Consider the following 16926-nt stretch of genomic DNA (forward strand, 5'->3'; position numbering starts at 1 on the left):
TACTTTCCCAGTACTGATAAGATTACAAATAAAAGAACCGTTAATCTATAAATAGAACCCCTAAGAATGTAGTTATCTACTTGTGGTGTAACACTGTATGCTGCCCTGAAATAATCTTGTTCAGAACAGAGAACAATGCTCAAATCTATACACGGGGTTCTTTTTAAATGTTGTCTCAGTTACATAATTCTTTGCCTCCATTCTGTGTTCTGGGCCAAACTTATAACTGGGTGTCTAAATACTATCTTAATTTGTGTAAACAGATCTAAGTGAAAAAATGGTCTAATTTACAGGGAAACACTAATAGTCCATTATGTAATTTTCTCTGGCCCTGCATACTCCATTTTGGCTAATAAACCAGGGTACACTGGCCAGAGTGAAAATCTTTTCAAAATATTTCCTTAAGCAGTTTTCCTATTATATAAAATACACTACTGTTAAGCACAGTTCTTGGCTCATAACTTAATAATGTCATATGTATATAATTATGCTTCTTGCATGGTGAATATTACCAAGAACATTCACAGTACCTTAGAATTTTTAATAATCCATTTGCATGATTATTTTACCTATGGATAGTTAACCTTTCCCAATGAAATGTTTTAGGAAAATAAGATTAAGATCCATATTTTCTAGCCATTCAACTGTTTGATTTTACTTGTAACATAGCACCGCTTCTGCAGTTAGTTTAAGTGTGTTGCCACAAGAGGGCATATAACCTCAGTCAACTATCAGGCGCATGTGAAGTCGGTCTGGGACTCACTTGTGCACAGAATGCTAACAAGCAGAACATTAACTTCCCCGTATGTGGAAAGGCATGCAAGTGCTGCTGCAGACCATTAGGCAGGACCACTAACACATGGGGCAGCTCTCCAACTCTTCAAATTCCTGGGTTCAAATAGGTTAAAAAGATGTAAAAATTGTATGGTAATTTTGTAAAGGCAGAAGTAGAAATGGAAAAAGCAAACAAGAAATTACGTTTCATGTTCTAAATTTAACAGCCATATAACATTCCTCATTAGATAGTTAGCAGCAGCAGCAAGGTAAGTAATTTGGACTTCTAGTCACCAACTGGAAGGAAAGATTCCAGCCAGAACACTTGGTGGGCTACCTCTGTACTTGCAGAGAGGAAGAAGTCTGATAGGTCTAGTCCGAGCGAGCCAGCACTGGCGACCTGAAATGGAAAGTTACTAAGAGGTGGCTAGACTAAGCTTCCAAGCCGCTTTTAGAAAACAGTCCCTTCTCAATCAGGGCAACCCTCGAGCTGCTGAAGTCAAAGCCATTCAGGAGAGGCAGGCACCTAGACGGAGAAGAATGCTGAGGAGCGAGTGTATCACTGACGCCCATCACTGACTCTGCCACCTTAACAATTTGACTTTGGGAAAGTTAAAGACTGATGTCCCACGTGACAGCGACAGCTTTCCAAAGAATCCCAGGGACTCCAATCATTTCATTTTACAACTGTGGGAACAGGCTCAGGACAGCTAAGTGACCTGTCTCGGTCTCTTCTAGAAGTAAATAAATAACCCTTATCTCATGATTTTATACATATATACATACATACCTGTATTTTTATATTTTTACATATACATACATAATTTTGATGGTACACCAAAATTTATAAGAAATTAACAGAGTGCATAAAGAATCATGGGTTGACATAGAAAAGTAGAGGATGTGACTAAACATTTATTTAAGGGATAGAAAGACTATAGCTGTGAACGTTTGACCAAACTCCTGAAATAAAATAATTAAGGGTAGATCCCGATGCTTAAAGGATAAATGTAAAGCAAATGAAGAATTATTTAAGTAGGGAATAAATTGTGGAACTAAGGAACTAAGAACAAAGAAGTTATATGGGCTGAAAAATTGATTTTTTAAAGGGTTAGATAAATTCAATAGCTATAATGAAATTTATTATGCAAAGTTGGGGGCTTGGGAAGTTCACCTTTTTTTAAAATCTTGATGTCTCATACCTGATAGCTACAGCCTCCCATAAAACATACCCAACAACAGCACTATTAGAATGTTGCATTAAACAAATCCTGGGTCTAAGTCACTGTGCAGATTATTTAGGTCTTGTATAAAGTCACTGTTCCTGCAAAAAAATGCAACTCACTCTTACAAGTAGTTTTCTAGGAAATATTAGCTCAGAAATATCTCTGCCTATACTTACCTTCCTGTTTGTTTAAAAAACTGTTCCTCAAATTCTCTTAAGGCTTTCCGAAGTCTCTTCTTGTCAGCCCTGGTTTCTCGGAGATGATCGAGAAGTACAGGCCTGTGTCAGGTAAAACACGTATTTGCCATTAGTGAGCTCCAGCGTAACTGATTATCATGAGCTGACTGACCTGTTTAGCAAAAGTATATTATGATGTAGAAATGTTCTGCCTACAAGAGTGTCTTCTGAGTAAGTTTGGCACATGTAGAGCCTGACCAAGGGAGCACATCACAGAGGAAATAACTTGATGAAAACAATGTCATAAGAAAAGAGAAAGGACAGACAGGAGGCAAGTGGACTGAGTCCATTATAAAAAATAATGAGAGTAAAGGACATATGAACACATGAGGGAGAGACAGACATTCTGGAGGAATACTCATCAGTACTTGGTGACAGACTAAACTTAAGAGGCACATGAGGAAGAGATTTTAAAGAAAATTCTACCCTTCATCTAGTATAGAGAGAGAATGGCAAAACCCTTGGGAATGAAACAAAGAGCCAAAGAAAAAAGCTGTAATTCTGTTGCAGGTTCTACTCCATTCTCCTAAGAGAGAAATTTAGAGCAGGAATTTTCATCTGGGGAACTTATATCTGGTTTCAGAAATGTTGTGAACTTCCTTAAATTATATATGCACATTTTCCAAAAAGAAAAAGATTGCATTGCTTTAAAAAAAAAAAAGTCCAACACCCAGCAAAAGTTAAGAATAGCTGTTTTAGAACTGCCAGCAAATGAAGGGAGGGAGGAAGATTGATACTCTGCTTCCAAACAGGTCACTCTTCCCTGAGCTAAAACTGGGGTACCAACTGATACAAGCACAACTCAAATCTCAGCTTACAACTTAGTCCTTGGTCTTGCCTCCTTATTTGTGGGGATTCCATCTCTATCTTGGGGCATACACTCACTACAATATAATACACGTTAAAGAAAAATCTCATAATCTGGCCTATAATACACAAACCAAAGAAGGCCAAGTGATCAAGAGGAATGCCAGCTACTGAATAATGGTTAACAATAATGATAATATTAATGAATAGCCAAATAGCTCCTGACTGAGGGGCCATTAGGATAAAAAGGTCAGCTCATTTACTTGAGGCCCAGTCTGGAGAAACCATTTTATCTAAATGGAATAGATTAGGATAAAGGCCTTGACAGCTGTGGACCCAACACTGGATCCCAGTTCCTTTTGGTCCAGCATTTTCAAAGGGCAACTCTGCTTCGCACGGCACCAAGCATGACACTGGAGCCAGACCCCGCTGAAAACGTGCAACCGTAGCAAACTGAACATGAGCATTCATGACATCTTCAGGATCTGATCAGAAGCCTTGGTTCCTCGTGGCTTTGTTGTCCCTATTTTTCTGGCAAGAGGATAGATAACCAGATTGTGCTTTTAAGGCTTCTCTCTGGTAGACAGTATTTTTAGAGAGTTTAATAGCTCTTCTGAATTTTGTGTGCACATATAAGGTCCCCCAGACCAGAGGAGTTAAAAGGAAAACTCCACACTTAGGATTCACACTCACATGGTGGCCTCGTGTAAATTGGACATGGAGAGGGCTGGCTGTTTGATTTCTTTCTTTTCATCTGGCAGCAGGACCCTAACAGGCTCAGTCTCACTAGGGTAGGTGAGGTGGTCGCCAGCAGGGAGGTGGGATGCTGGATTTGGCAAAGAAGGTTGTGGGCTTCCCTGTGGACAGTCTTCATCAGAGTCTTCTTCCTCCTGCTTATCATAGGAAGAGTTAAAGTCACAAAATGCTAAGTGCCTCTTGAGGAAGCAAGAACAGGAAGGGGAACCGTAAACAGACATCATGAGAACAGTGACCTCTGTGCCTACTGAGAACCCACAAGGAGGCAACCAAGAGGAGCCCTTGCTCAGTTGCACCAAAAAAACTTGCAGAAGTTAATGAGCCAAGCAGCAGCCATCCTGGGCTAAAACGCTCACCAAACCCAGCTCTCTTCGCTGGGCTAACGAAGGCGTAGACGTCTGGAAGGCAGTCCGGGCTGGGCCACAGTGCCTACTAGTTCTCCCCTTTCACCCAGACCCCTGGGCCCCAGCTTCGTAACAGTGACATGGGTTGGACTGAGATGGACTACAGACTCTGTCATCCAGAAATACCCACAATCAAGTTCTATGTGGGCCACTTTCAGATACAGAGGATACTCAGAAACTTGAAAAATTCAGGGAAGAGCTCTACAAAGGCCAAAACAAAATGGAGTTACTCCTTAACCTGTTCTGGTAATGCTTATCACAACCAAAAGATGTTCTTACAAGGAATCAGTATCGTCTTTATCTTTAGAATTGTGGAAGTCTAAATGTACTATAGTATACTTAAATTCATATTTGTTAACACTTATTTCTTTTAATACTGATATCTTGAGCAAGTGTCTGTTTTAATATTGATGGAGTAGGATTTGTGGTGTTTTTTCTAGTTCTGTATTCCCATAAATCATTCTTTATTAAAAACAGTCTAACTCAATTTCCACATTCATATTTTCTAATGCAAAAGATCTACTTATATCTTGCACAGTGATGGTCAAATGGTATCAAAGACAAATGTTGCATTATATCAAGGAACATATTAAAGGAGAAAAAGTAACAACACACACAGAAAGTCTCTGTTTTGTCTAGCTCTGCTGTAAATTAGATAACGCCAAACTATAATCTATTTTATTCTCCTCACCCAAGCAATGAAAGCAAATGTTAAAACTGGCTTCAAAAACGGAGTTGCTGTATATTCCTATTTGGTGACAGTTTTATCCGTCACTGTTAAGCACACTGTTGGGGCTGAGGGAGACCACATTTCTACTTTTTGAAATAACAGCTGGCCTTGTTGGCAGCAAACAGTGCCAAGAAGGCGCCTTTATAACTGTCCCTAGCTAAACACCAGTACAAGCACAAGGACAGGTTTCCAGTTAATGCAAGTATCTTGACTTACAATTGTTGGGATAAGGGAAGGCGTGGACAGGATTTGCTTGATAATTCTGTATCGGTCATAAAGAGGCTTTATGAGGTTCTTGTCTTGCTTAGTCACCTGGAAAACATGAAATTAATTATTGTTCCTTTCTCAAACAAGAATGAAAACATGTCAGTATTTCTAGCAGGCCAAAAAAAAAATGTTTTGAGGCCTCAGAGTAAGGGTAATAATACTCTAATGCATCGGTAATTAGGAAAAGGTAGGTCAGTCATTCATAAGATACCATATACATTACATGCCAGTTTTCTTCGAGGAAAGGTTTCTTAAAGAATAGGTCCAAGTTTAGAAAGATGTGTCTACAGCTTTCTGAAGGAGTCCACTGTTTAAACAGTGAGGAGCCTGTTCTTTAATTACTTTTTCATTCTTAAAAAACCAATGGGTGATCAAGATCTATCCATTTTTCTTCTGACACATGCATTTTATCTGGACTTTCAAGGTTGTATCCACAGACGCCAACCTTGTCCAGGTCTTCATCTCTACATGCCTGGATTATATGCTAGTTTACTGGCTCAATCTGACATAAACTAAATACTTTGGATAAAACCTCTGAGTTCTCAATTTCCTACCTATACGACAAGTTAAGTTGGAGTTAAAATTTCCTTCTGACCAAAATATTTAATAACCTCTTGGTCCACTGATGCATTCTATTACCCCTCTGTTCTTTGACTCATCCCTAAGCACACTTTATAACATGTCACAATGTACATACAATTTTAAGGTTTCCCATTTATCTATTAGTCATCTATTTACCTACCTACCTACCCCTACCTCTCCATCCAAAATTACCAAACTCCTCTGCTTGCCTTGGTTTTCCTCCCTGAGGTGTATCCTGTGTTAATTTTCTACATATTTACTACACACCACCTCCTTTTCGCTCCAGTCCAAAGGTTCTCCCTTGGCAGGGAGTGGGGAGGGAATGGGAGAAACAGCGCAGAGCATAATCTCAGGTATCTTTCCTCAAAGTGCACGTGCCCAAGTGTCTTGAGTCTGCTTCCAGATCCGCTAAGAGAATCTTGAGGGAAAAGAAAATGGCTCCAGCGTGTGTATTTTTAAAGCCTTCTAGTCACCCCATGCTTCCCGCCCCTGTCCCCGGTGAGGACCGCTCCGGCCAATACTCATCTCCCTCGTCTCTGAACTTCTCCGTGTCTCACTGTCTGGGCCTTAGCTGTTTCCCGTGTTTCAGTCCTATCTCCCCAAATAATTTACAAGTTTCCTGAGGACAAAGATTATATCATATACCCCTTTAAATTCTCACAGGATCCAACACGTCCCTTTCCCTACTACCAATCTAACAACCCAGGTTTACATGCAAAAGTACTCTAGTTTTTAATAATCATATAAATTCCACAGGCTATAATCTAAGGTTCTTTTATTTTCAGTAGAAAGAATATTTCTCTGTGGAGCCTTTTAAATATTGGTTAAGTAACCCCAAGAACCCTTCATTTTCTAGCCCCATCATTCCTTAAACATTTTCAGTCATGACACATCTTTACATGAAAATTTTTTTTCTCTCATATATTCCATGAGATTTCATGTATTTCTTAGGTGACAAAGAAAAACATCTCTAAGTTCAGAAAACACTGAAATAATGTTCTTTACTCAGTATCTCATTGGGACATACTCCATAGAGAACACTTCAGAAAATGATGTATGTAACTATTACTGGCATCTCTCTATTACAGTTTGATTTTTGTGATTTTATTTATTTTTAGTGTATTTTCTGGATTCTAGAAAAGCTAAATTTAGTCTTAAAAGAGAAAAAGAAAAGAGTGACCAAAAAGCAACTTAAAATGATGAATGCCTTTAGAGAAAAGTTCCTTCCACAGACACTAGGTGGATGTCAGGGTATGTGTACAAGGTACGCACCCTCTTTCATTTCAATGATTCCATGTTTTTACTCTTACAATCATCACCAAAGCAATCCCCAAAGAGAGATTTGAGGGTTCAATGGCTGTAAGTAGAGGAAACTGTCAAAACTCTAATACCCTAAATGCTTGTCTTCAAGTATGTTTCGACAGGAAGGCAGCTGCCTGCAGGAGGAGGGTTAGTGGTGAGACCGTGGGCCAGGAGCTGGCTCCTACTCACAGGCCTGTGGAGACAAGCTATTAGGAGGCCTGTGAAGTCAGTCTTCATGCTGGAAAACAAGTCAAGAGGTAGGCTCTGCTGGACAGGTGCCTCAAATCTAAGGGGCTATTCCTCAGCCATGTTCTACTAAGAATCAGAACATTTTGTCCTCTGAATTCAATGGCCCTCTTTTTCTGAAATGCATCCTCCCTCCCTAATTCTGTATGTTGGTGGCTGACTGTGGTATGTTAGTAGCATATAACCTTTGATTTTTATCTAAATGAAGGAAATAAGGACCATGTTGAATAACCCCAAAGAGCCAGGGAGAGATACCAAGGGAGAGAATGGATTGTCAGGTGTTAAAGATAAATGTAAGGAGATAAACCCTAAAGCTAATTATCCTTACTTCCTGCTCCTCCATTTCTGATGGCATCAGAAGGAATGAAACTTACAGGAGGCTGAGCAAGAGGGGACTGTGCATAGTAGAAAATCTGACATGTTTTGCTGACAGCCTGACAACTCTGTCATAAAAAAAAAAACTCCTGGCCCCCTAACTAGTAGGTCATTCAGATCATCAAGGTGTGGAGTAGCAGTCCCCAAATAAGCTGGCTGTCCAGGCAGAACTGCTGCTGAGTGGCTAGCCCACGTGTTCTTCCTTTCTGGGCTCTGGTCAGGAAGCTGTCTGCGGAAACCTACCATAGCTTAAGTGCTTTAACCACCATGCTCGTCTCCCTTTCTCCCCATTGCACTGGTCCCTCGTATTCTTTCACAGTAAACCACAGAAACTAATAAAAATCATTCGAACCGCCCCCATAAACATGCTCTCTCCTGGAGACGGAAGTAGAACTGACACTCTCCGCTGTGGACAATGAGTGGTGGGAATCTATTACTCTTTAGCTTAAGGGACTAAAGTCCTGCAAAACCTTCCCTGTGTCTAAGTCTCCCCAGTCCCTCACTGAGGGAGACAGTATATGTGGAACAAGTCTGACCATCTGAACTAACCGGTCTGTCAAACAACATGGAAAGTCAATAATGAGCATTATCATACAAAGCAACTGCTGAAGAGAATGGCTTCAGTCAATTCTGATTTCTAAGCAGATTGCAGACTAATATTGGCCTTGAAAATAGAGGCCATGAGTTCAGATAACAAGATTCAAAAATTACACACTATTTTTAATTTGGAAAATTATGAAACCTCTGAAACTTCATTCTTAATATGCAGAATGAGGATCGCTTCTAATTATCTTACGTAAATGCCTCTGGCACAGAGTCAGGGGCCCTAAATGTTATCTAAGGTATCAAGCTAGTTGATCTGAGGGTACTGTCAACATCGTACCTTACTAAACAAGGAATACTATGGTGCTATTAAAGAATAAATTTCAAAAATAAAAAAAATGAGAAGCTGTCTATGACTTGATATAGAAAGCTATCTGGAATATGCAAAATGCAAAAAGGAGACATAATTACAAAGACTGCTCTGCTACCTTTGCTTAAAAGGGGCAAATTAAGAATGTATATTGATACTCTCTGATATGCTTTGTATAGAAACTCCAAAAGAAGACAAAAAACATTAATAACAAGAGTTACCTGCTTGGGGTTGGGAGACCTCAGAACTGGAGATGGCAGACTGGGTGGGAAGGAGTCTTTTTAATGAGTAGCCTTTTATATATATTTTTTTTTTTTACTATGTGAGAAAGTATTACCTAGTCAGAAAATTAAATTTTTGTTTAAAGGAACTTCCCATCTAGGAAGATGGATCTTCCTTCTGGTGCCCTTTACCTGTAAGTCTCCCCTCACTCTAATGCACAACTCACTAATCAGTTATTAAATTTTTATTGGCTTAAAAAATAAAATGAATTATGATGTTTTTTTAAAAATCTGCTTTTCTCCTCAAAGATGCTGCAGCTGATGAAGGGCCAGAACAAGTAACTGCCACTACTGTGGTAATTCGTGCCGTGCACCTGACCCCACCTACAGTTCTTGGAAAGGACCATAGAAAGGGTATATATGCCAGTACCAATTCAGAATTTTCAAAAGAAAAAGACAAATAGGCACCACAATCAGACCTAGGGGATGACTCATTCATTTCTAGCGCTCAGCAGATACTCTGCGACCCAGAAGTGATTATCTCCCTAAATCAACCCTAGGTGACAGAGGAAGATTACTCAGCAGCAGGGTCTGAACTGACGAGGCCACACTGCAGGACTTCCCAGCGTCAGTGTGGGCTCTGACTGAACACCAAATGCAAACATTTCAGCAAGAGTCATAATAAAGGTCTCTCCAGAAAGAAATAACTCTTCATCTTGGAAGCTTTAATATTTAATGCATTTTCAGCAGTAAAGCAAAGACCCCAGATGAAAAACATCTGTCAATTTGAATTTAAAGAAATAGGACCTAATGAGATAAACTCAAATGCTAACGAGCTCACTGAGAAGCCAGGAATAATACAAGCCATTGTGGGAATGTATTATCCTCCCTTTCCTTCTGCTGTGTCTTCTGGACTCCCCCCCTCCCCCCAGGAGCCACCCAGTAGCTGCTCAGCCACTTCACGCTTCACCGTGTTAGCCTCTCCCAGGAACAACACTGCGGTGGAGGACACTGAGGCACACGTGCTCTACAACCAATGCTCTCTACTCCAAGGGCCGAACTGCAGCCTCCTGAAGAGACATTAGGTTTATCTGAAGGGGCTTCTGACTCTTACTAAACAGTTCAACAGGTATTTCATTTAAAATAGAAATAAATTTCCATTTACACAAAGATGACTTACAAGGAATGCAGAGATTTTTCTCCGATCTTCAGACTTGCATTTGCATATTTTTACTTGACTTAGGTGCCTTCATAGGGTAATCGACCTTCCCAGTTTTCCCAGGACTGAGGCTTTTTGTGGGCCATGGAATACTCAGTGCTCAAGTCAGGAAAGTCTAAGGAAGCCTAGGATGGCTGATTATCCTAGTCCTCAAAGATCTTACTATGCCCCAAACAGACCCCACTCCCACACTCAACCTGCTGCTCCTCCGGTTTCCCCCGTCTCCGTAAGTAGATCCATCATCCCCTTGGTTCTTCCTTTCCTTCACTCCCTACCATCCAATAATTCAGCACGTCCTTTTGATTCTATATCCAAAATATACTTTGAATATGTCTACTTCTTTCCATCTCCAAGACCACCATCCTAGTCCAAGCCACCCATTTCATCCTCCCTTTTCCAGTCTTCTCTCCTCTGATTTATTCTCCACACAGCAATCAGAAAGATCTTTTAAGCATAAAGCACACCGTGTCACTTTCGCACTTACAACCATTCAACAGCTTCCCAATACTTTCAGTGGCCTAAAAGGTCCTGTGTTATGGGCTCTGATCTACCTTTCTGACTTCATCTCATGCTACCCTGTGTTCCAGCCCTCAGACCTGAGAATTCCAACCACAAACAAGCTCCTCCTTCAAGGCCTCCAGGCTTGCAGTTCCCTCTGTCTAGAATGCTCTTTGCTGCTCTCTTGGCCTGCTGATCCTTCTACATTAAATGTCACCTTATTGGCCTTCCTAATCACCCTATATAAAGTAGAAACCATGCTCATTATTTTCTATCATATCATCTGTTTAATTCTTTGCACAGCACTTATCAAAATCTTTAATGATTTATTGGGTTATGTCTTGTTGTGTCCCAACTCCCAGAAAAACATGAGCTCCATGAAGGCAGTGACCCACATCACTTCTCTATCTGGCTTATTTTTTGTATCTAGCATGTATTGTAGCTCACAACACAAGGCACTCAAATCTTTCCGCAAATGAATGATTGCCAACAGTCACCAGGCACCTCCCTTGAGTGTCACAATAGTTATATAAATAGGTATTATCTATACTTTACAGATGAGGAAGTTGTGTTTCCGAGAATTAGTTCGTTTAGCAAGTGTTTATGATTAGCAAGTGGCTTGTTCAAGGACTGAGTCCTGCTCTAAGTCTATTACACCAGTCCCAACTCATCCCTCTCTGCCCTAATCAATTGAGGAGAACACAGAATTAGGACCTGGGTGTTCATCAAGTTGCTTGCATAGATGTGGTCAAAGTAACTATAAAATACAGGAAAGACCATCAGAAGCACGGAAGGATGGAAAACCACAGATATGCCTGCATATGAGTGTGTTTACACACACTCACCCTCACAAATAAGTCATCTACTTACTCACTGACTATCACAAAAGTCTAGAATCTCTAGGGGTGGGAGGAGGGAGACAGGTTGGCTGAGTGGATAAAAAATCTTCTATTTACTCGTCAAAACATATATTGGTTATTTTTAAGTCTAAAGTATTTCACAAAGACAGAGATGGCCAAGGGTCCATTTCTACTTGTAGGTCACATGTACCAATGTAAATGACTTGACCAGGGGTATATGGTGAGCCTTCTGGGATTTGGCATATGTTCCACCTTATGATTAAGACTAGATAATGTAAAGCCAGCATTCTTCTCAAGAAGACTTCATTTCAAAGTTAGTTATGCTAGTTTGTTCACTCATCTATCCATTCACTCTGCAAACATTTATTCAATACCTACCACGTAAACACACTGCAGGATCATGAGCAATAAACAGACTAAACTCAAGAAGCTTAAAGTACTGTAACATGAGAGACAGAAAGTGGCACACAGCATAGTTAGAACTGAGACAGGGCAGCTGCAGATTACTCAAGAAATAAAAGGCAGCCACACCACTCTGAGCGTTCTGACAGGAAGGACCACAAGGAAGGTTCCATGGCATAAGTGAAATGTAAGCATGGATATGCAGGATGAGGAAAGATTAACTAGGGAAACATGAAATCACTTCACAATCTTTTTGTAAAAGATAGTAAATCTCTTTGAGCTCCAGGCTCATGTATCCAAAACGTGTAACTGAAAACTCTACCCAGGCGTCTCGCAAAGATTTCAAAACGATGATGTCTAAAGCTGAAGTCTTTAGTCATATTACCTAATAATCCTCAAGAAACCCTAAACTCTCCATTCTTGTCATATAAAATACCAAACCACTTCCCTTACTATTTATACCTCATCCCTGCTTCATTTTGTACATAAAACATACAGTAAAATGAGATGGTAATCCTAGTCTTGGATTCATTTGCTAACTTACAGAGGGAAACCAGGGGAGAAAGGGAAGTGATATATCCTCGTGTCTTTACCATTTGTTTCCCATCAACATGCAACACACTCTCCTCCAGAAAGGCAACATCCTGGAATCATGCGGCAGCACCCTAGGTCACAGCTAATAATCCACTAGGAACTCACCTGACTGAAATTTCAGAGCCAGTCACCTAAAGATGTTTATGTGGTACCTAAGTGCTCTTACAAATTGGTCAAATCATGATCTCACTGGCACGATGTGGAGTGCTGGGCCCTGTGAAGGTTAGCAAGGTACCTTAGAATCCTCCTGAGAAGGAAGCTGCTCCCTCTTCTCCTTCAGGCATGTCAGCACAGCATCTGGAGTCTCCTCTCCAGAGGAGCTTGGCTCAGGGCCCGCAGCTTCCGGCTTCCCGTTCTCTCTGGGGACTGCGGCTTGCTCACAGGACAGGTTTCTAGGTGGGCCTTTGGGAACACTTCCTTGTTCTGACAGCTTCAGCTTTAGTTCTAAGAGAATTGCCACAAGTTATCAAGAGAGGGAGGACTCACTGGCCCTAATAAGAGCAGAGAACCTGAGGACTCCCCTCCCCTAACACCAAGATGGTGGAAATGAACAGTGCTGATGACGGCTTTCCATGGGGCAAGGGCAGCCTCAATAACTGAAGCCAGCAACACAGGCTCCCAGTCAGACGTGAAGAGAGATGGCTCTTGAGGCTGGGATCTCATGGAGGGGAGGATCATGTGTGGGAGTAACTCAGTGGTTTAGAATTCAGAGGAGCTGTTCTGGAGGAAGACCAGTGGTACCTGGCCCCAAAGTTTTCCCCTGCTATCTACCACAGCACCTGAAAGTCTGCACTCAAGATCCATTTACTTGGGTTTTGAAAGTTGTGCAGTCAGTAAGAGCCTCTGTGGAAATGCAAGTGCTTCTGGAAGGCATTACACATGCAGACATCTGAGGATATGCAGGAGGGATGGGAAAGGGGAGACGGAAGTGCCAGCCCCAGCTTGACAGATTTCACAATTTTGTCTAATGCCAGTATTTAGAATCTGGAAATCACCATTATTGCAATGTGGCTTTATAAAAACCTATAGAATTAAAAATAAAAAGGCCACCTGGGAGTTACCAGGGAATTACAAGGGACTGGTCGTTGGAATGAGGCCATTTATATTGATTTCTCAATTACATAGCTCATTCTCTTTGTTTGATGTTTGTTTTCCAGTTAGACATTGGTGTGGTGTTTAAACACTACACATTTTATAAACCTGCCACATCACTGTAGTTTAATACCACTGATTAATATTCCTTTCCAGTTCTTTATCGCAATCCTTTTAGAAATGTGGGAAAACTCCCATATCTCTAAGTATTGAAATAAGAGTTAGAGGGAAGAAGAAAATATATATGTATTTATTTTTGGTAAATGACCACAGTCCCTAAAAACAGATTTTAGAGTTAATGAATCTTCACACCACCATCTCCAGAGAGACAAAGAAAGAAGAACACTGGATAAGGAGGCAAGAAAACAGGTTTTACTCCGAGCTCAGCACCTCCCAGCTACGTCACCTTTCCCTCTCTCTGGACACAAATGTCTTCATCTGTGTAGTGGGGTATGTGGAGTAAATGACTGCTCAGGCCTCTTCTGTTTATAACATCCAAGAATCCAATAACCCAGGGAAGTGAATTCTCCACACACTGAAATGTTCCTGGCACTGAAGTGAATCATTCCACCTGGGAATCTGGAATTCCCCAGTCTCTTCACAGGGGGACTTATTAAAAGGCATTGAACAATGAAGGGGACTCTTTACTCCTTATTTCAAGATGGGGCCTCCAGTCTAGGCAGGAGACAAAGTTAAAAAGAACACAGGTAGAAGAGAATCAAAAACTCCTTGGAGCACATTATCACTGTTTTAACTGCTTCCTTTATGAGAAAGGAGACCCTTAGCTGGCATTTACCTTTGAGCTGCTTACGACCTTTAGCCAAATCATTCATCCATTTCAGGACTTCAGGATTAGATGTCTTGTCACCATGTGAAGGCTGAGAGGGAGGGGAAAACGGGGGTGTAAGGGGAGAACGGAGGGAAAGGGAGGGAGGGAGGAAGTGGGGGAAAGAAATAGAGAAAAGGAAAAACAAAAATTTTACACAACTGAAGCAAACAAAGATAGTTTAGGGACATATAAAGCTGGGAGAGAAATTCAGGCGTGAAATTTGCAGCTGATGGAGTTGCCTCTGAAAAACACAGTAAACATTCTTGACCTCCTCCACTCTTTCATCCTTGCCATGGACGTCATGTCTAAACACGCCTGATCACCCAGCAATTTTTACATTGTCCCAGCCATGCCAATGCCCACTCCAGTCTAACTCTCAATCACCTTGTGAGCTACCCACACCCAACACCCCACTGCCAGTCCATTCTTTCTGTCAGAGTAGACGGCTGCATGGATGCAAACCAGTGCTTACTCCCTTGCCTCTGATCATGACCAATGACTGCAACCCGCCTGGGGAACACTCACCACCTGGACACCTTAGCCCCAATCAGTCATATCCTCCAAGCTGAAGAAGAGAGATCTCAGTATCTCTAAAACCTGACAATCATCTGAGAAGTCAGTATGTCAGGGGAACCCATATTTTTACTCCTCTCACTGTCTATAGACTCAATATCCTACTGGGCTAACATTAAAGTAAAACTTAACCTTTATTTCAGTGTGAACTTGGGCAAATTATTTAGCCTCCCCATGTCTCAGTTTCATCTACCAAGTGAGGATTATAATAGCATCTCTCTCACAGGGTTGCTTTGAGGGATAAATTATTGAGTACATGTAAAACACTGAAAAGAGTTCCATGCATGTGGTTAACACTGTAGCTATGCTAGCTACAATTAAACATACTATTATTGTCATTATTATTGGCAGAGGTGCAGTGGTAGTAGTGTTACTATCAGACCTTCAAAGGAATAGTGAATTAGGTTTTCACCAATAAACATACATGTAGGGGTTTGTATGTCCTACCAAGTAGCTAATCACACATGGATGCGGCTAAAAGAATGTATTTTTAATTTTAGAAGGATATGACTCTGTTCATACAAATCATTCACCGTGATTTCTGGATTTCTTTTCAGAGCATAAAAGTGAATTTTCTACAGAAAAGAGAAGCTAGGGGAGAAGAATAGCCAAAACACCTAGCCTGCACCCCCACAGAGCAGCAGGGAACTTTTTTAAACAAGCTGTGGCCATGCAGGCTCTGGAAGATTAGTGGCTACTGTGAATTGGGGATAAAAGAGCTATACAGGAATGCTCAGGAAGACATCATGAACATCCTAACAGTGCCAGAAAAGTGTGCATTGTTAGTGACGAGGTCTGGGGGCTCTGCCATGTTTAAGGATCCACTAAGTATAACAGCAAGCTGTTGCTGAGAGAGGTATAGGGAGAGGAATGAGTTCCTCTCAAATTCAAAAGGAAAAACAGTGCTTGTGTGACAGGATCACCAAATGCACATGGGATTAGATATTTAAATTATGAAACACAAGACACGGTTCTGTCACTTCTATAGTGATGTAGAAAACATACATTTTAAATTCAATGTGGAAAATAAGACTGAGGGAAAATGACAGTGATTTTTTTAACCCTAGGGGAACCCAGAAGGGAGACTGGCTTCCGGGAGGGAAGCGCTGGTTTCAGGACCACGGACAGTGGCATGGGGGGCACACCTCCAAACTGCTTTGCCTGGTCCTACCCATGGTCTGCGGGAATGCCGCACTGTACTACTTCCCTGATACAATGTTTAGCACTTTGGTTTTAGGTGCCAGTCTGGTTATATGAACAGTCACTGTTTTACATTTGGTTTCTCGAAATCCTCACAGAATTCTCCACTCTGATCTGAAAACACATTTTATTCTCTGGAACGTATTGTTTTCACTGGATATGCTCCACAGAGTTAATGCCATCTTTTGAAATACCATTAAAAACAAAAACAACAAAAACCTAAGACCCTCTGCCAGTAACCACCAATGAAATAAGCTTTCACTACTGCAAACAGGACTTAGTAGAAATTTAAGGTTGAATTTTCTGACAAAACATTGTAAAGCCTGAAATCATTTTCTGAAATAAATTTTCTATTTCCCTACTCTGGAGGGAGCTTTCAAAAGAGGTTAAATCATGCTCACAAGGAAGGCAGCTCTCAAATCACATGGAAAGTTTTCACGTACAAACTGTGGATGGAAGGCTTGAAGAAGCCTTCTAACTACCGAAATGAAATATTTCACTTTAGTAGACCCTAAGGGCCATAACCCAAAGGTTACAGTTTAGATTTTGTTCAATGTAATTAAAATTGAAGTTCTAAATGACATAATTGAGGGCACCACTGGACAGAATCTGTGGTCTTCCAAAGACAGTTCAAAAGACACTTAGATTTGAACTGTCTTCCAAAGACAGTTCAAAAGACATTTAGTAATGAAAAGACCTGAGTTGTTACCTTGGCTAGATCAATTCTTTGCTGTGTGAACCTGGGGAAGTCACTTCCCTTCTCTGGGCCTCAGTTTCTTCTATGGTCAAGCAAGACTAGCTGATCCCTTCTAATTCTAAC

The 16926-nt window shown here is 40.9% G+C and overlaps 1 protein-coding gene across 11 annotated transcripts in view; it reads right to left on the reverse strand.

Annotated features, from left to right (window-relative positions):
• The window catches only part of FAM13C (family with sequence similarity 13 member C), a 536869-nt gene that overhangs the window by 426724 nt on the left and 93219 nt on the right, over nucleotides 1-16926 (reverse strand). For 9 of the 11 annotated variants that reach the window (XM_032491443.1, XM_032491444.1, XM_032491445.1 and 6 more), the window contains 5 exons: nucleotides 14301-14382; nucleotides 12648-12856; nucleotides 5150-5245; nucleotides 3737-3936; nucleotides 2177-2278 (listed from right to left, as the gene is read on the reverse strand). In XM_032491443.1, the coding sequence (XP_032347334.1) occupies nucleotides 2177-2278; nucleotides 3737-3936; nucleotides 5150-5245; nucleotides 12648-12856; nucleotides 14301-14382 (689 nt within the window). Of the gene's footprint in view, nucleotides 1-2172; nucleotides 2279-3736; nucleotides 3937-5149; nucleotides 5246-12647; nucleotides 12857-14300; nucleotides 14383-16926 lie in introns of those variants that run through there. The other 2 variants (XM_032491450.1, XM_032491451.1) reach the window with 2 other exon arrangements.

Source organism: Camelus ferus, chromosome 11 (genome assembly GCF_009834535.1).
Source record: "Camelus ferus isolate YT-003-E chromosome 11, BCGSAC_Cfer_1.0, whole genome shotgun sequence".
Classification (NCBI taxonomy): domain Eukaryota; kingdom Metazoa; phylum Chordata; class Mammalia; order Artiodactyla; family Camelidae; genus Camelus; species Camelus ferus.